Source organism: Cyanistes caeruleus, chromosome 17 (assembly GCF_971803275.1).
Source record: "Cyanistes caeruleus chromosome 17, bCyaCae1.hap1.1, whole genome shotgun sequence".
In the NCBI taxonomy this organism is placed as follows: domain Eukaryota; kingdom Metazoa; phylum Chordata; class Aves; order Passeriformes; family Paridae; genus Cyanistes; species Cyanistes caeruleus.
In genome coordinates this window covers 9669117-9688403 of record NC_141717.1, presented here as the reverse complement: position 1 = coordinate 9688403, position 19287 = coordinate 9669117, and the positions used below count along the sequence as shown (strand labels likewise).

Sequence of the window (19287 nt, the reverse complement as noted above, 5' to 3'; positions counted from 1 at the left end):
ACACAAAAGCAGTTACTGCAGACAAGCATGGCTATGGTTACAAAATGAACACAAAAGTTAATGCAAAAGTCATCTCAAAAAAGTTTATTAGCATGATTAAAAACGTGAAGAATGACAGTAAGAGAAAAAGTAACTTAGCATGGAAGATAATCCATTTCAACAGTTTTATTCAACAAGGCTTGAACTGAATAGGTAACTTTATTGCCAGATTTTGCTTGATTTCTTTCACAACAGTTCACACTGTATTAGTTTCACCATTATAAAGACTATTGCTTTTCTTTGGATATGATCTCTGTTGCAGGTAAGTATAAAAAAATATCCCCCATTGCTGCTGGATTGCAGAATGCAATGTTGGTTTAAGAGCTGGTAAAAAAGAAACACTCAGCGAGGAGTCCATTTAAAAAACAACATTTTTTTCCTCCCCCCCTGCTAATCACACTACAAAGAAATACATTAGTATTTTGGCCTTTAAATTTCTTACATGATATTTATTTAGCATGGCAATCCCAAAATTCCCTCCCTTTAAGTAACCATAAATCAAAACCCTCTTTCAGAGGCTGCTTCTTGGGTTAGATTGTGGAGCTTTACTTCACACAGGCTTACACGGGCTTGAGGACGAAGACAGCATCATCCAGCACGTAGTAGTCATTGTACATGTCACCTTCACAGAGGTAGGGCAGTCTGGTGAAAGCCTCGATGGCAAAACCAGCTTTACTGAAAACTTCTGGCAGGCTGTTCACCTGTTCTTCCCAAGTGTGCCCTTTGATTTCCAAAACTTCTGAGGGCTTTTCCCACTTGCCACCTACTGAGAAAACAGAACAGCTTTGTTTCAGTTATAAAGAAAACTTTGTGTGCTGCATTTTCTTACAGAAAGCATAATTACACTCATTATGTTCATTCCACTCTGCACAGGAGGTTGCCACACCACTTTTAGACCTGTTGCAAGATCAGTTCAAGTTTATCCCTGCTCTTCAAAAGCAGCTTCTTTAAGGTTATCTTTTGTTACATTCTTAACTAGAAGTGCCAGGACTGGCTAAAAGGTAACTGCCATTAGTGAGGCTGGTGTCCAGCAGACAGGCACAGAGGTAACTGCAGTAATCAGAGTCAGCAAGCTGAAAATTATGGTTTGCTGTGAAGCTTTCACCATCAGATCACCACTACAATGAATGGCTACTTTGTGCCTTCAGTGGCCACCTACCAGCTGATCTGCTAATGGCTGCTTAGAGTCATATAAAATTAAGAAGCTGATTAAATAACATGCTGGAAAATGTCTTGTTATTTGTTATATCCAATAAAATAATCTGAAGGACTACAGGTACAACTCTCAGGAGTCCAAAATTTAAAGTTCTTCACTCATTTTCCAAATAATGTCATCCACAACAAACAAAAGCTTTCTGGTTTGGTCTGTACCTTTAACCAGTTTGCTAAACGCAGGAGTAAACACCCTTCTAAACAGGAAGTTCTACATCTTGTGATTACGACAGTTCCTCAAATCCAAACATTTCCCAAGTTCCTCTTCCTTTAAGAAGATTCTCTTCCACAGAGATACAAGAAATGGCATCTTTCAACAAATTAAAAAATGTGCTAATGCTGGTATTTGACTGGATCCTGTATGGTGCTGGTAAGACTTAAAAAATTTCTTACATTTTTTTATTTAACAGCAGTTAAACAAGACTGAGAATTTTGTGGCTATGATTTGCAACACAGCTACAAAATAAAAGCAATGAAAAGTTTTGCTAAAAATCAAGTTAATTTCCGCTATTGTCTTTTAACTTCTAAAGTACACAACTACTAGCAAATGCTTTTTTCTTCCAAAAGTCTGAAACACTGCTGTAACCTGTGATTTCTGGGTCAAATCCTGCTGCACTACCCTACTGGGAACACTCCAGCAGCAGCCTGGTTTCAGAGTAACTGTGTTTGTTTGGGAAGAGGGCTTGGGAAGTTCAGCAGGCAGCACCTATGTGACCTGAGGCCGTGGAGTTCTGCTCTGCGAGGACACCAGAGCCTGTGGATAAGGTGGAAAAGAGAAGGGGATCAGCTGCAGAAGCACAAGCTACTGCCTTTCACCACACAGGGTGCAAGTACATCCACAACTTAAAATCTTCAGATTGCTGTAGCTGCTGTGGACCTGACACAGAATCAGTTTCACTTTATTCTGTTAAAAATCACAGGCACTGAATCTGATTTGATTTAGTGAGAAAAGTGGTGAAGGGACAATGCTAATTTGTGACATAATTGTTCACCATAGTCAGGTTTACAAATTGTGTATCAGCAGTACACTAAGAGATTTCAGTTTATTTATCTTCTAGTTTGTTATTTTTTGGCAAGCAGAAAAGTATGTTGTTTAGATACTACCTTTACTCTCTCTTTACTGCAATAACCTCAATGCCATAGTTTAAATAACTATTTATTTGAATAAAATTAAATATACTAAAACAGAATTCACACAGATTTCAACAAGGACTTTAAACAAATCTTCCAGACTAGTCATATTAAACCACACATTTTAGCTTCTTAATTAGAATGCTCTTCTCTGATTAACCTTCCTGTTTTCTCTGCACACATTTTTAAATGTCAGAACTAACAAGCACTATTATTCTTAGAAACCCAGAATCAATATATGTGATAAAGTGGAAGAACATCTAGGAACTATTGTGAATTCTAATCAATGTTATGAAGTTGGCTAAATCATAAATGTTTTGATTTATGACATTTCCACTGCCTGCCTTGAGCTTGTCTGGCTTGACTTAGACCAGGAACAGTGGAGGAGAGAGAAAGCCCTGCAGAACTGCTCCACTGAGCAACTGCACTTATGTCACAAAATGCCCACCCCCACTGGCCACTACCCCCAAAACATGCAGGGCTAAATCTCGGGCTAGGAGCTGCACAGCATATTCTTCTGGTCTTCTCCAGTGCCAAAGGGAACATTCACATTGCTTCAGATCTATCAATCTTCTCTATTTTGTCAAAAAATAGAAACGCAACCACATTTCCCTGTAGATAAAAAGTGTTAAATGAGCACATGTGCAAGCTGTAGGAACTATCTAAAAAATTCACTGAAAATAACCTTAATTATTTCAAGTTTCAAACACAGTTGATTTCTTCCTTTCCTCCCACCTTTCCTTGAATGAACCAAAAGTAGTTGTTTTTTTTTTTCTTTTTAGACTGTACCTGGCTTTTTAGCTGTCCCTCACATCACCAATTGTTCCTTCCCAACAGGTGTTGCAGGTCACTGCCGAGTCACTGTAACACAGCCCAGGTTTCAGCAAGCTGACTCCTCCATGAACAATGTGTCCCTAACATGCACCTTCTCTGCTTCTGGGTGTCCCTCGTCTCCACCTGAAGTTCTGTGGTTTCGCTTTTTAACTAATTCACATCAAGATTTGTGTACTCCTGGATGCACAGATCATCAGAAGTATAAAGTACATTCATCAGCAAATAACATCTTACTTGAGATAAAAGATCTGACTGTAGATGACAGCGCTGTTTATATCTGTGGAATAGCATTCTCAGACTCAGATTCATCCCTTTCTAAACAAGCAGGAGATGGAACAGTACTAACAGTAACAGGTCAGTTGTTCATTCCTTCTTAATGAAGCATCTTGGAAGAAATAAATTATCTTTTCTAAATACTCTATACTTTCAAGAATGACATTTAAGATGGAAATACCGACAAACCTTTTAGGAGTAGTACGGCTATATTAAGATCTTATTAGTAAAACCAGAGGGATTCCACAAATAAGCATCTCAATCCTTGCTAATTAGGCTGGTCTGTCATATGATGATGACTCTAGAATTATACAAAAGAAAGAAATTTTGCACTTGTGCTGTCTAACCACACTCTACATCCTCTTACATGAAGACTTTTGTGGCTGTCAAAAAGGAAGTATCAACAAAAAAATGAGAAGTAGAGAAACCAACATTTAGTAGAAGTATGTGCAAGAGAGTGCAGAGCCCCAGACCTGGGGATTCACTTCTGCCAGCCTGAGAAATATGTTCCAAACCTTTGTATCACTTGCCTTCGAGTTAGGAAAGTGATGAAACTTCAGTAATTACATTTCAGTTTTACATACTAAATCAGAAAAGGAAAAATAACCCAGAAACACTCAGCTGGATTATTACTTTCTTTATATTCCTTCCTTCCTCTAATTCCATTTCTGAACAATAGTCTATGAGCTTTATTCAGATATACCTTTACAGGAGCAGAAAACTGGATTCCATTCTCTCTCTATCCCTAAGGAAAAGTTTGTAATCAAACTAGCAGGTCTCCATTGCCCTTGCAAACACAGGAAGAAAAGGAAAATCATACCACTAAGGAATTTAGACTGAAATTAATCAGAAGAATTTTGATGGTATATGGCCTTTTCATTCCTCAGAGAAAGGGAGCTGGAATGCAGAGTCTTAAAAAATTATGTGAATCAGAACTGCCCTTTATTCTAACACTCATTTTTAATAAAGGATCAGAGAAGCAGCAGAGCAATGGAAAACTCATCTCCATGATCATCATCTCGTCCTTACTGTTCCTGTACAGCTCTGCTGTGCTCACTTCCTTTGCGGTCTACAAGGTAGGCTCAAAGTGATTCTTCTGGTTTTGTTAATTTTTAAATGGATGCAGTTTTAACAATTCCATATGGAGAATAAAAAAACATTTCCAGATTTCATAACTATTATGGTTAAATTTTAAAGAGGAGGTTGGTTGAAGTCCTTCTACTGCACATACACTTCTGTGAACTCCTGTGTGGCACATACCTGGACTCTCAACAGCAAGCACATTTTCATTTTTCAGTAAAGTGTCTAAAATAAAAGGTATTCTGAAGTTAAAATTATCCTTAGAGTATAAACTTCCAGTAAAAGTAAAAGAATTTAAATTCACATCGAAGTATTTATGAGCTGCAGTAAAGCTACTGCAGCCTGACTTCGCTTGTCTGCTGATTCTCTTCATACACATACAGAACAGAAACCTCGGTAAAATTTAAAAATATCAGAGACTTGGAAGAAGTTTTATGCTTACAGAAACAAACCCATTAAAATGTACATGGTTAAAAGTTAGGTGATTACTGTTTTTTTTAAATCTAGAACAAAATTTTTGTTTAGATAAAGCCAAACAGAGCTACAAAAGGAATCTTTACATGATAATGAGACCTTGACCAGAGAATTAGGACTTCACAGTCCTTTCTGCGTTCACAGCAAAAACACTTGCAGTATCTACTACCAGAAGCTGAAAAAGGCTTCATACATGTGAAAACCTCTCTGATTTTTCCAATGGTACGAGCTGATCTAGTGAAACACTTACCTACAAACTGACACTGCAAAAGGGCAACAATTTTAACTACTCTAACTTCTCATCTTATATTTTAATTGCTTTTTCATTTATTTCCTCTCCCTCCAGTTAAAGCCAAAGTTGCTAAAGAAAAGTGGGAAAGACCAAACAACAGAGAACTCTGTATGTTACCATGTTACTTGCTTTGTCTGTAATTCAGAGCTGCTTCTTCTTGTCTTTTTAAAGCATATTTAGCATCAATTTTGTGATTAATTGATGACTCCATTAAGGAGACATGCTGAGCTGCTAAGGCTTTACTTTAGATTTGTACAAAACTACTTATCAATTTATATTTAACTAATTTTAACAAATCAGGTAATTTAACACATTGGATGCATGGTAAAGTTAATCTCTGTAAAGGCTATCTCTAACACACTGATTCCTTTATGTTTAAAGTAAATTTTGTTCAAACTTCTTACAATAACAGGTTTTGCTATTAATTAACAACCTCCACCACTACATATCCTTGTATAAAAATCAGAAGCCATGCATTTAAAGATCTGTTAAAGGTGCATATGTTAAGTAATGCAATAATAATAACAACAGTAATTTAAAACCCTTCTGCTCACCAAACCACGTATTTTTAAAATACTACTTAGTAAATTCCCGAAGACATACCCAGATATAAAATCTAAATTAGGAAAGGTAGAAAAAGATGTTTCCTTCCAACTTAAAATGTTGCACTGAACCAAAGTGTTTTAAATAATTTTCAGAAAATAAGTAGCAGCCGAAAAGTTTTCCAAGCAATTGCTCAAGAACTTCAAAAGCAGAGATATGTTCAACACTACCAACAGCCTGTGAGTATCCATTCCTAAATTTGTGGGGAAAAAGAGAAACCAAAAGATTTTAGGAGTTTATTGTACCTATTTCCTTTAAAGTTGCTAGAAATGTAAAAAAAATATTCTGAGTAACAGTCAAAGACATTATAAAGCATTCTAAATGGCCAGATGCATAGAATTACATATATATATATATATATTTATGCATGTGTGTACACACACACACACCTTTTTAAATATATGTATATACATTTAAAATTAAAACTGCCATAAATTTGTATTTTGCCAAGAAGAGGTCTGGTTCTGTATTGTTTGGTAAAATTCCTGGAGCTATTAAGAGGTTATGTTTGAAAAGTACTGCTTTTTCAGTTCCTCTTGCTACATTAACCCGGAGTAGAGGACAGAAACATAATGAAACTATTATAAAAGTTCTGTAATATATTTAAAGGTATTTCCCTTCCTCCAGCACACAGAGCCTAAACTAAATATTCAACATCACTGGGTAAAGCCACCCAACTTATTTCATCATTCCTAATTTATGTCATTAAGTCTTATATGACAATAATTTTACATGTGCCATGTAAATTATTTAAAAAACAAACAAACAAACCCAACAAAAGCACATTAAAAAAAAACCCAACCAAAACACAAATCCAGACCACACAATCACACATATTTGCAAGTGAAATATATCAGAAATCACATATATTTGCAAGTGAAGAAAATCACTTCAAAATCTTGCTTCTGAAATCTTACTTCTCTTGAGAAACAATGTTAATTCTTTCCTATTCTGAGCACAGAGATCATTCAGAGATGCCAAGTGGAACCAAATGACACACAGAATGAAGTCAAGCACTTCTATAAACATTTTACTTCATTTATTTCCATACAGCTCCAATAATTTTCTTCTGTAATTACCACTTTAAAGCTTTCAAGTCCCTGCTGACATGACCTGGTCCTTGGTTTGGCCATCAGATATGAAAATATGGGCTATGTTTTCCTGCGCTTTGCTCCCTGGAGATTAGAAAAAGCCAACAGGATAAGAAACATGTTCTGAAGCCTGTAGATAACACATGGACAAAACCAACTGGATAAGAGGGGAGAAAGGATTTTACTGAAACACAAAAGGGATGGAGTTTGCCTCAAAAAATAAATTCTGCCTTTCTTTAAAAAAAAAAAATCACCTCAGTAATGAAACACTTCTTTCCCTAGGATGATTTGGAAGATGACACTGTTTACCAAAACAGATGAGCATGTGCAGGACTTCAGATTTGTTCAACAGTTCTCCTGTAAGCAAAGGAGTAGGTGAGGAAGTTAAGCTTCTTCAGACTTCCTTTGCTTCAAAGAGAGAGGAGACAACATTGCAGGGCAGTGTTCTTTGGGAGTATTTTCCAAACAGATCACCAGAACCAAGTGCATTGTACCTTACATCTGTGTTACATATTCAATTTCCAAGAACTCTGGGAAAAGACTTCATCTTTGTAAGATAACTGCTGATGCTTCATAAAAGTTTCCTTTTTTAGTTTAGATTTAATTCTGTCTTTTTTTTTTCTCTTTACATAAACTTTTATGTATTCCTTTTACATGAACTGAGCAATTGTGAAAGTTGTTTGATAATTGATAGCAACATAAAATAAACTTTTTTCATGGGTGAAATTTTGGATTTGCTCATGTTAATGGAATAGTTATTGATGTAACATTTACAGACCAACAGTAAATAAACCTTGGAACAATTTAAACAGAGCAAAACCTGTGTATTAGACAGGCAAACAGAAAAAACTGACAATATAAACACATGCATTATCCTGGCAAAGCTCATTTGGGATGAGGGCATCTTCCAAACCTATTTAGGAAAGTAACTGTCATTGTGAAAACATTGCTTCTCCAATACTAAATTCACCTGCTAGGCTGACAACCCCATCTCCTAGTCCCACCATCCCAAATCAGGAATACCTGGAGCACCATGTTTTGCTTTTACAAGCCTATTCAACATGGACACAAGCACAAAAAAGAACTACACTATGCAGTACAAGGCAGTATACTTTTTCTTTTAAAGCACGTTTTTCAGCAGTTACTATCTAGCCAATCTGCAAAATCAGCACTTTTCCAAGGTATCTGCTGGTATCAGGCATTTTTCCTTCTAAAGGGAACAGCTAAGAACAGCTGCACCTTTTATCACAATTTTAATAAAGCAAGGCTTTGTTTAAAAAATGAAGTGGCATTTCTCACTTCTGCAAGATGAGAACTGACAACAGAGACAAAGCAAGGATCCATCCTACACACTACTGTGTTTCCAGCTCAATAGTATTTTAGGAGGACAGAATAAACACCTTTGCCTTCTTATCCCTGTCAATCCATTACAAGGATGTTAACATGTTCAACAAGGAAATTTCACACTCTCAGGCTCCCAGTATTCACTAGTACTCTGAAATATGGCATGACATTTTTATTTCAGAGAAACTTACACCAGTCTAGTCATGTATTATCCAAGAATGACTTTTTCTGTCTGTATTAGGAAATACAAAGGATTCTTATATGACTCTATGAGACACCTATTAAAAACAAAGTTGTGGTAATACCTGTTCTCAGTGACTGGTCTAATACCTGATGATTCAGGTATTGGGCTCTCTTGCCAAATTTAGACACCTGCAGTAACTGCATTCCTGGATGTTCTGCATGTTGAAATAAAACTGAAAAGCCCCAGAGAGAATTTATGATTGAGCTCCTCTGGACTCTAGGTGTCACTGTCATTCCACAAACAGTGAGTACAGGTCTGTATTTTAATTCCTCCTCCACCTTGCTTTGTTCTCTTAGAGCAGGTTTTATGTTATTCACATAGACAGCTTCCACCATTACCATCCCATTATACTGCATGTAATCACCCAAACAGCTCATTTTAATTAAAATAATTTCTCTATTTCTATCTATGGATGTATCACTGGATCAAACACCTTACCTGCCCCAACACTATTCCATTTGTTCTCCCTCTACAAAATTAAAAAGTTTCACAACATGGGTCCAAGCTGGTTTTAATGAGCTGCTACAAGAAGTTACTTGAGCTGTGGAATGCTCTTCTCTTTGAATGTACCAAGTATAATTTTGTTATATATAAAACATATGTACATATCTATTTTTAAAACGCATCATCATGTAGAACAGCTGAATGAAAATAAAGAAATTCTAAAATGTTTTTTGCATCATGAAGACATTCTGGCAGTTAATTGTCTGGTTTTTTAGCCCACAGTTTAAGTGATCTTTAGAGGGAAATATGTAAATTTTGTGTGTGCTAACTTGCACTGTTAACAGTTTATATAGGTCCACATCCATAATAGTGGCAAACAGACAAACTGAGCATGTTTTTAAGTTTCAAACATTTTAAGGGAGCAAACCTGCCTTCAGCAAAGTGATTCATCTGCCAAGTCACCATCACAAATAAAATTATGACATTGGTTTACAATCATCTTACAATCGCATTTCAACTTCCAGCAAGTAGGAATGACTGTTCATCACAGAACAGGTTTATTGTCTCCTGGGATTTATAAATTTAATTCTCTATTCTCCTCCCAGCATATGGTAGGAGATTAATGATGAAGGATATAAGCAGGCTTAGAATAGTTTGTTCTTTAACTTATCCCCCCTGTTAAGCCAGGGAGTTGTACATGGTCTATTACGGACTACCCAAAAAAAATGCAGGAAAGGAGATGTGAGGGCAATAGTGATTGCCAAACACAATGGCACAGAATTTTTAAGAAACACAAAAAAAGCATTTCTCATTTTTTCGTTCTAGTATGCCAGTGAAAGACTAGAAAGACACTGCTAATATTTGGAATTTTAAAGGATTTCTACAAGGGGAAGCCATATTGTTCCACATTATAGGAACAATAAGTTGTAACCAAATATGTTTGCAATACTTAACAGATGCCCAAGTCAAACACCAAATCTAATTTAAGGCATTACTTTTCAAAATAATTACAAAATTACAAGCTCAAATACTGTATTTTAAGTAATTCTTCATCTAATGGCATTATTTCTTATACTTATTTTTTTCCTTTCTCCCATCAAAATACCACCATGTAAAAAGAGAAAACCAGATTCATACATTTGATGCATTTGTGATTGCCAGAACATGATTAGCTCTGCATTTTCTGGGCCTTTCTACAGACAAGTCTTAACACTCAAGGAGAACCAGAACAATGACTGATGAACATCAGCCTCCTGGAATTCAAACCACCTTCAGGGTGCTTTAACCTGAATCCACAATCACAGGCATGTAAAAATGTTTCTAGTCTCTTTAGAAGTTTAGTCATAAAGATGGATTAATCTAAAAATCTCTCCTATATTTCCTTAAAATCCAAGTTTGGCACTGAATTTTATTTTTTTATTCCTTTTACTAGTACAGTGTAAATTAATACAATATTAATAGTGGTTGATACTTTGTATTCATAGGGGTCTATATTTTACTTTGAGACCTCATGCTGGAAAGTGAAAGTTATCTTCCAATGAATTTTTAGGTGGGATTCATTTGGAACACTTGAAACATCTTGACTTGAACAGCTGTATTCAGTGTTAAGACAACTGGTCACTAGCAACAGCTCGGGTCACCTCCAGGTAAAAGGCCTTAATCAGGGACCAGTTTTCCCAAGTTGCTCCAACATAGCTGAAATGTGGTAACTTGCAAAACAGGATCTGTGACTTCAATATTTGAGCTTTTTGTTGGTGCCAACAATGTATTCTGTGGAGTTAACAAAACAGCTTACATCATGTGGCCTATTTACCTATGATTTCATACTTCTGAACATGTCCTCTACCAGTTATTTGTAAAAACTCAAATACAAACATGTCATTTATTAAACATTTCATTAGATCCTACACTAGTTTACCTGCCTAAACAGCTGTTAATGTGTGCACTTACCATTTTCTACATAGGGGTGAAATGGCAGAACCAGTGCTAGGATGACTCTGCCTCTGGTTGGCTCCAGTACACTTCTAATATCTTTTAATACAGTCAGTGGTTGATCACAGCGATCCAGCAAATTCAAACAGCTGATAACATCGTACTGAAATCCTGTGTTTTGCCATTCATTTACACCAAGCACCCTGTGAAAAAAAGAGATACAGTCTTTTAAATAAAAACAAGCTGATTTCAGATAGAACTACTGAAGACAAAAATTCCCTGTGGATGTGTTGGTAGTACAGGTAAGGTCAACCATTTAGAGAAGAGACAGACACAATCCCTTCTGGTCTTTTGGAAAGAAAACTAAATCAATGATCAGCATGGCTACATGTCCAGCCCTATGAACCTTGATAAACATCAGGTAATAAAGGAGACAAAAACCAACACTGGTAAGAGGAATCATCACATGTGTTTGTTTTTCTGGTTTTGTACAGGCTAACCTTTTCCGTACAAGCAAACAATAAAGGAATTGACTGAAAATACTGAACATTCATTAAACTACATTACTTTGCTGTAATGTCTGATATAAAGGATGTAGGAGTTATTCAGTAAATACCTGTATTTCTTCTTCTGAAGCTGCCATATCATAGTTTCAGACAATTCAGTGGCATAGATTTCTTCAAAGTGAGGACTCATAACTTTAGTGACTTCTCCATCTCCAGCCCCTAAATCGAGAAGTCTGTGGGATTTCCATTCAGGATTTATTTTAAGCAGTCTTTGAAATTGTTCTGGGGAAAACACAAACATTGAGCCCCTTCCCAGCAGCCTAAAATGTAAAAACAAGAAATGACCAATTTTGTACAAACTTGAACAGGACAGGCAGTGAAGAAATTTAGAACGTGTTTTGGCAGGAACCAGTTGCATATAATAGTAGACAAGGTCACTGCTCAGATAAATTTTAAATCCAGCTCAACTTGCCTTGCACTTGGTAAGAGATCAAACATAGAGCCACATGCAGTTACAGTGGTTAAGACTCCAGAAGGAATTTGATTGGGTAAGGGAGAGCTCATGAGGTGCAGCTGAAGAAAATGACTGCATTAAAAAAATAAAAAAAAAAAAAAAAGTGGAAGAGAAAGAGTAGGAAAGATAAAGACTGAACCTTATTTGTCACATCTGCAGATTTGAATCTCTTCCACCTACCTTAAAAAAAAAAAAAACCAAGATGAAATAACAGAGGAAATAAAATGGTTGCAGACACAGAAGTATGCACAATGAATGAGGAATAGGATGTGGAACGAGGAGGGAAGACAGGGAACAGATTTAAAGAAAGCATGGGGGTAACGCTGCTGGAGGGGCAAAAGAGATTTTTTTTAGTTCTGTGTTACAATGGCTTTTGCTGCTATCTGCTGATCCTGCATTCAACATGAAAAGCTGTGGAATAGAAAATAGACAACTCATTAAGGAATTGGGTAGAGGTGACAGTTGGATTCCTTATGGATCAAGTCAATGCCATACCCACCCATAACTGTTTGAAAACTACACAGTGACACGTTTCAGCTGTCATAGAATAATTCAATGATGAAACAGAAGAACAGGCAGAGGAAGAAGAACTGGTCAGTAACAGACTGCAGGTAGATAAATACTATTCTTTAAACTCCTGTTGATAGCATGTTAAACTTAAAGACAATGAACAGGAAAAAAAACAAAACAGGAAAAAAGGTAAACAGAGATAAAAAGACTCAAAGAATAAAAAATGTGAAAAGGAGCTGACCTAGGAAAGACTGACTACTAAAACCCAAAGAATCAAAAAGGACAGAGCATAGAAAGTCATAGAGAAGGAACTAAGCAGGATATCAAATGTATAAAAATAAACAGACTACATCCAATTTAAGTAGAGCCCCCTTGCAGCAGACATGTGTCAGTCCACATTGTATAATTGGCTCATAGCTATTATTCCTAACAGTATTATGAGGTGTTATTCAAAGCCCTGAAGAGCCTTTGAAAAAAAATGGAAGAGAAAGGAAGAAGAGACCAAAGGAACCTTTATATAAAGCTACACATAACTAAGAACACCACAGGGAAGCTCATAAAGTCATCTGGGTAGAAAATAAGGAAAAGGACTATTTTTCTAGCCCCAGTAGACAGCTCCTATCTTGTATCAGACTGTGGGAGAAGTACATAGCAGCTGCAGAGGTGGGGATACTGGAGAAATTGGCTAAATGTAACAAAATGCATTTTTCATAAGGTCAAAGCTGAAAAGCTGTTAAAAGTGTCCACATTGGGTAAGGTGAGCAAAAAAAAGCACTTCCTTGTTTGAAAAAAATACTAAAGCACCCATGAACAGCCAAACTCTCCTAGAATAAGATAAGAAGAATGCTGTTTTATCAACTTATGTTTTCCTGCTTTGCTGATGGTTCATCAGTCAAACATACTCCATAAGAAGTTATCTGTTCCAGTGCAGTTTACACACAAATTGAGGTGGAATCGTTTTACAGAATAAGAGAAAGGACAAAATTCCATATTAGTGTTGCCAGACACAACACTTGGCCAGCTTTGCACTGTTTAGAAATGTGTCAGAATTTGCCAAGGGCAGGCAAACACTCGGAAGAGTTTTAGGTACAATACAGAACTGTCTGGATACAGCCACCAACCCAAACAATCACAACAGTAACTGATAAAAATGTGGCAGTAGGGAAAGGGCAAGGTGGGACAGGGAAAGAAAGCTGAGGGAAGAGACACAAAGAGACACTCTCTTAGAAGAAAATTAATACAAATAACTGTTATAAAATTCAATTAGAATCCTCTGACTGTCTTTTATTAATTGCAATTACCTCCTCTGTCCCTCCATAGTGGAAATGGTGTTCACCAGTTAAGAGGGCTGGGCATGATGAACACAGGAGGGCATTTCACATCTGACAGAGCAGCAAAGGGAAATTACACATTTTGAAAAGCTGGCAGATCAAGGGGTAGTGCTGAACACTTGAAAACTCTAAATACAAACTGTATTTAGCTTACCCAAGATTGACTTTTCACTTACCCATTGATAGATGTTCTAGACATAAAAAGGCTAAAAATAGAGGACACAAAAGAGTGATAGAGCTGGATAAACAGCCAGCCTGACTTCTCAATGCTGTTGTTTAAGAAGATCTGTGTTCCTTGGTCAAGGTAACTCTGGACAAAAATAGGTTGAAGGGATTCAGACAACTGTTCAGTGTTGCAGACATACCACTAGAGAAAGAGATAAAGGATCATTTAAAAAGTTCAGCAATGTAAACCCAGAAGTAGTCAAAATTAATAGATATAAATTTACGACCAATTTCCATAAATATGAAAATTTAGCTTTTCCTACAGTCCTTCCAACAAACTTCAGGGTTAAATTAACCAAATTAATTAGAATTGTACCAAAATGAGAACTGATTACTTGCTAAGAAATAATGCTTTTATTTTTTGTCTTAATTATTACCCTGTACTTGGAAGATATTTGTAAGGTTAATTCCCTAGAAAGCCAACATAAGTCCTCTATGCAAAAATTATATTTAAAAAATGTAAATTTCTTTCTAATGAAGAATATCAGTTATTTTTCACTCTCCTACACTTATACAGAGTTAGTGTCAGTCCCTTCTCATAAAATGCCATTGTGTCTGTTTTCTACCATTAAGAACTCTCTACAGCCAACACCCTCTTATCTCCCCCTTAAATCTTGCAATAATGTTCCTTAATCTGACTGCATGTGCTCATTGTGCAGATGGGGAGCTTTAAGTATCCTGAAGTGAGATGTGAAGTTTTAGCAGAACCTTGCAGAAGGATAGAAACTGTCAGCTGGGGTAACTCCCCAAAGATTTAACACACTTGTGCTCAGATCCTGATGCCATCACATTTGTTTTTCCTGTTGGGAGAGGAACTCAAGGCAGGTTTACACAGCATTCAGCACAGTGGAACTTTCAGTCATCACTGGAATGGACAGGACTCTCACTACAGTGTGTGCAGCTTCCCAGCAGCAGCGCCAGCAAGCAGAGGGGAGCACACAGTGCACCAGGGCCCTTATGCCAGATTCAAGAGCATCAAACACTGACCCAAAGCAGCAAGGGAAGACCCTTCAGTTGAGCAGCAAATGTGCCTGCTTAGGTTTGAAAACCACCTGCACAATGGGTGCATTTCTGGAAGAATCAGGCTATAGACTGTACTTTCAAATACACTTGTGGGTAGAACAAGTGAGCGATCCTTTCTTCTGAAACACAGATTCTGAGCCTGGCACAGGGATCCCCAAGACTGCTGATTCACCAGTTTAGGTCTCTTCTCACTGCAGCTCAGCCCTTGTTAAATAAATCAGCATAGACCATGATTCCAAAAGGAATCCTTAGTGGATCCTGAAAAACCACTAAAGCAGCAGCTTGTGTACCTTGTCCATTCATTCAGAAGCCAATTCCAAGAGCGTGACAGAAGCAAATGAACCCAAGGAGCTGAGGAGCAGGCTGGGATGTGTCAGGTTCACCCACAAGGCTGTGCCTCACTCCACTGAACAGGTTTGGAGTGGTTCAGATGATTTGCCTTTTGCAATGTCTCGCCAGTTTCAATCCAGTAGAAAACATTTTCAAAGCCTTGGGAAACAGAGGCTTTGTTCCATAAGCAGCATGACTACACCTGAGCTCACACACCTTGGGGTTCTGCACTGAACTTTCACCTGCAGTACCACTGAAAAATAACAGTTCTACAATTCTTGTCTTTAAAACTTCTAGATATTGATGTAACTACTGACAGAAGGATGATGGTGACAACTAACAGAAGCTTGTTTCCAAAAATCAGGTGTTGTTGACAGATCTCCAACTTATTATTCTCAGTATGGTTTAGTGGGTATGGTGGTATTTGGTCCAAGGTTGGACTTGATCTTGCAGCTCTTTTTCAGCCTTAATGATTCAATGATTCTATGATCTCTCATGGTTAATCTTGCCTATAAGGTTATTGACAACTACCCATATAACACTGGTGAATAGCAGAGATTCTAACACATTATAAGAGAAAAAAAAACCAAACAAACAAACACCAACCAAAAAAACCCCAATCTAAATTTCAATTAAAAAAAAAAAATTGTGAAAAACAGCTTAATTCCAAAACTACTTCCTCGGAACAGAAACTGCTTTTATTTTCCTCCATGTACACAACATATGAAAGGCCACTAGTTACATGGCAGTGTCAATCTCCTATATATTTTCAGACTGTTGTGCTAAGACCTTTGTTATAACAAAAATCATAAACATTGCAACTCTTGCTAATATTAGTAAAAGAATGAAAAACCTCTTTTAGATAATTTACATAAAACTAGTTAAGTCACTAAAACTGCAAAGTCAAAGTACCAGGAGTCTGAACATGCAACCCTTGCTTACCCCACAAACTCAATAACCATAAATCTTTCTAAATGTACTAAATAATCAATACCTACATTTAAAATCTAGATCAAATAAAATAGAGATGGAGATTATCCACTGCAGACCATCTACCTGTGAATGACACAGGCACCTCCAAAACACATTCCCCTGACTTTTCATTCTACTACAGCTTTTAATAACACAATAGACTTTCAGATTTTCTTTGTTCACCAGGAGGAAGTTCCTCCTGTACACCTGAATTCTGCTTCTCTTTCTACCTGTGATCTGAATGATCCCAACAGCAGACCACAAGCATTAAATTCCAGGGATACATCCACCCATCAAGATTCTGGATGCCAGCACCCACCCAGAGCACTAAGAAGGCTGCAGTAATGGATCAGCAGGAAGAATTATGGTCTTCCTTTGTACAGCAGTCCTTGAGTGTTTATACTACATCTTCTTCGTTAGCTTGGTTCGGCATATTTAACCCAGATTAAGCTGCCAGCTTCCTTCTGCACTAAGAATTCTTTATTAGCTCTTCTAACTCCTGTCAGATTTCCAGCAGCATTTCGTCAAAACATAGTGCGGATCTGAACACATTCCAAATGAAATCTGTAACATAACCATTGCATTGCAAGGGCATGGCCCCTAACTTCTCCACAAGGTAGCGACCCATGTGTCCACACTGCCCAAACATAGCACCAACCTTTTATCGCAGTCGGATCACATTGCAACAACTCAGTCTTAGTCTCCTGCCACCTCCTACTGCTCCAAGGCCTCTGTGGGAGTCTCAGTTTCTCACTTTTTTTTGTTTTCCTCTCCACGCACCGGTACTAATTACAAACATCTCTGTGATTACAAACCCACCCCCGTCACCACCACCTGCAAACTTCACTGGTGCACTCTCACAGGGCTCACCGGACACACGGAGGGTGTGCATTGAAAAAGCCGGGGTGCACATCCACAGCCCGGGGTGCACACTCAGAGCCCGGGGTGCACCTCTGCCGGGAGCAGCTCTGGCCCCGACCCGCCCCGCTCCGGGACAGGCGCTGCCCCCCGCCGGCACCGCCGGGCTCGCCCCGACCCCCCGGCGGCGCCCCAAGAGCCGCAGCCCCGGCAGCGCTCCGCGCTCCGCACGGCAACTTTCTCACGGCAGGACAGAGCGGTTCCCTCTCTTTGTCTGCGCTGCCCGGCCCGGTGCCCCCTCAGCCCGCACCGGGCTTCCCGCTCCTCCCGCCGTTCCCCCCGGCGGACCCCCCGCCCTGCCCGGCGGAGCTCCCCGGGGGCGGGGGTCCCTGTGCCGCCCCCGCCGCCCAGCCCGGCACGATGAGGGAAGGGAAGGGAGGGGCGGGCAGCACGGCCGCCGCCGGGGCTGTACCTGGTGGTTCTCCCTGGCGCCCGGGGCTGGCTGGCGGTGGCTGCCCATCATATTCACGTAGAGGGACCTGGATAAAGGGCTCCGCAGGTACCGCGCCGGGCCAGCCCACATCGTCCTCCTCAGCACCCACAGGAGCAGGGTGTAGCAGCCCAGCCAGCACAACCACAGTCTCATGGGGAAGGGGCGCGATCAGCCCCGCGCGCCGCCGCCGCCCCCCCGCTCCATGGCAGCGGCGGCTCCGCTCGGGGCCCGCGCACACGCTCCGGGCGGAACGCGCCGCCGCGGCAGCGGGGCCCGCCCGGACGCCTTCGCTGCGACACGCCGGGGCCTGGCGCTCCCGCTCCCTCCCTCTCCTTCGGAACGGCCGGGCGGGGCCGCGCTGCCTTCGAACCGGAGCGGGGCCGGGCAGGGCCCCTCAGCCGGGCTCCTCCTTCGTCCCCGCCCCGGGCACCGCCGGCAGCGGCGGGAGGGCGGCGGCCGCCTCGGCGGCGCGGGAGCACGGGCTCGGCGCCCTATCAGCCCCACGCGGGACTGAGGGCCGTGGGGCGAACAATTGCTGGTAAAGAGCGGGGCCTCTCCTTCTCATCAGATTTGATGGCTGAGTCCAGCCCCTTCATCTCCTGGTGAGGGTGGCACTGAGATCCTGGCTTTTACCTGGAACCTCCTCTGATCAAGCACTGATCACATCTAACCTTGCTTATCTTGGGAAATCAGAGTAACAACAGAATATTGCCAGAGGATTTTTGTGTACGGTTCATTTTCACTGATGTTTTAACTCCCTTGAGGAAAGTTTTTGACTTGGGAGCTTTAGACAATTTTCCACTGAAGATTGTTTTTTTGTGGTTTTTGTTGTTGGTGGTTTGGTTTTGTTTGTTTGGTTTGGTTTTGGGGTTTTTTATTTTTTTGTGGTTTTTTTTTGGGGGGGGTTCTTTGTTTTTGTTTTGTTTGTTTATTTGTTTTTTCTCTCCAATAGATGGGCTAGAATGCCTTTTTGGTCTATTTTTATTTGGTTTGGGATTAAGACTCTCCTTTCCATGCCTGTTCTTATTTGTAAAGACAGACTAGTTTATTTTTCTCCCTCCAGGAATAAAACAACTTTATAATCAAAATCCAAAATGACAAAAGATAAATTTGCTACTTTTAAAAGAGACATCTGCTCACAATACTACAAGTCAGTAAATAAAATTGCTTTGGGTTACTTACATGTTCACAGGGAAACATATCTCGGTTTTATCACATAAAAAATACAGATAATTGATTGCATATAAGAAATTTGCTAGCTTTTGTCTTTGCACTGTTAGCGTACAACCTAGGTGTGTTTTAATGGAATCTTTCAAAATTCCTACCCAGTGTTATATTTGTCATTAATATTCTGATGCAGTAGTTGTATATTCAGCATATTTTTCTCTTGACAAGCCATAAAAAACTCACTATTCATGCATATTTAGGTAATAATTTTGATGTATAGTCATTTGCAGATAAGCCGGTGGAGTTGTAACAATTGCTGGACAATCTCAGCAAACCATTTGTGGTGTAAGTAACCTTTTCATTCA

General features: G+C 39.2%; 2 protein-coding genes across 11 annotated transcripts; one reads left to right on the top strand and one right to left on the bottom strand.

Annotated features, from left to right (window-relative positions):
• Nucleotides 1-69: 69 nt before the first annotated feature.
• Nucleotides 70-18063, bottom strand: METTL9 (methyltransferase 9, His-X-His N1(pi)-histidine). Of its 9 annotated transcripts, XR_015277413.1 has the most exons (8): nucleotides 17735-18025; nucleotides 14031-14221; nucleotides 11610-11819; nucleotides 11012-11196; nucleotides 3679-3790; nucleotides 3172-3393; nucleotides 1838-2994; nucleotides 70-802 (listed from the first exon to the last, which is right to left on the bottom strand). XR_015277413.1 is itself a non-coding variant. In XM_086854768.1 (7 exons), exons 1-7 carry the CDS (start codon nucleotides 17906-17908, stop codon nucleotides 7071-7073), a joined length of 1017 nt encoding a protein of 338 aa, XP_086710894.1. In that variant the 5' UTR covers nucleotides 17909-18025; the 3' UTR covers nucleotides 6959-7070. The 9 variants fall into 9 exon arrangements, 6 of the variants coding, with proteins under 6 accessions (XP_086710898.1, XP_086710897.1, XP_086710894.1 ...); XM_086854768.1 differs by lacking the exons at nucleotides 70-802; nucleotides 1838-2994; nucleotides 3172-3393; nucleotides 3679-3790 and adding exons at nucleotides 6959-7113; nucleotides 7284-7386; nucleotides 8679-8789; XR_015277414.1 differs by lacking the exons at nucleotides 1838-2994; nucleotides 3679-3790 and having other exon boundaries at nucleotides 70-805.
• Nucleotides 802-7755, top strand: IGSF6 (immunoglobulin superfamily member 6). Of its 2 annotated transcripts, XM_023936738.2 has the most exons (6): nucleotides 802-1621; nucleotides 3220-3570; nucleotides 4459-4565; nucleotides 5390-5443; nucleotides 6034-6117; nucleotides 7312-7755. In XM_023936738.2, exons 1-6 carry the CDS (start codon nucleotides 1555-1557, stop codon nucleotides 7348-7350), a joined length of 702 nt encoding a protein of 233 aa, XP_023792506.1. In that variant the 5' UTR covers nucleotides 802-1554; the 3' UTR covers nucleotides 7351-7755. The 2 variants fall into 2 exon arrangements, with proteins under 2 accessions (XP_023792506.1, XP_023792507.1); XM_023936739.2 differs by lacking the exon at nucleotides 5390-5443.
• Nucleotides 18064-19287: the final 1224 nt, after the last annotated feature.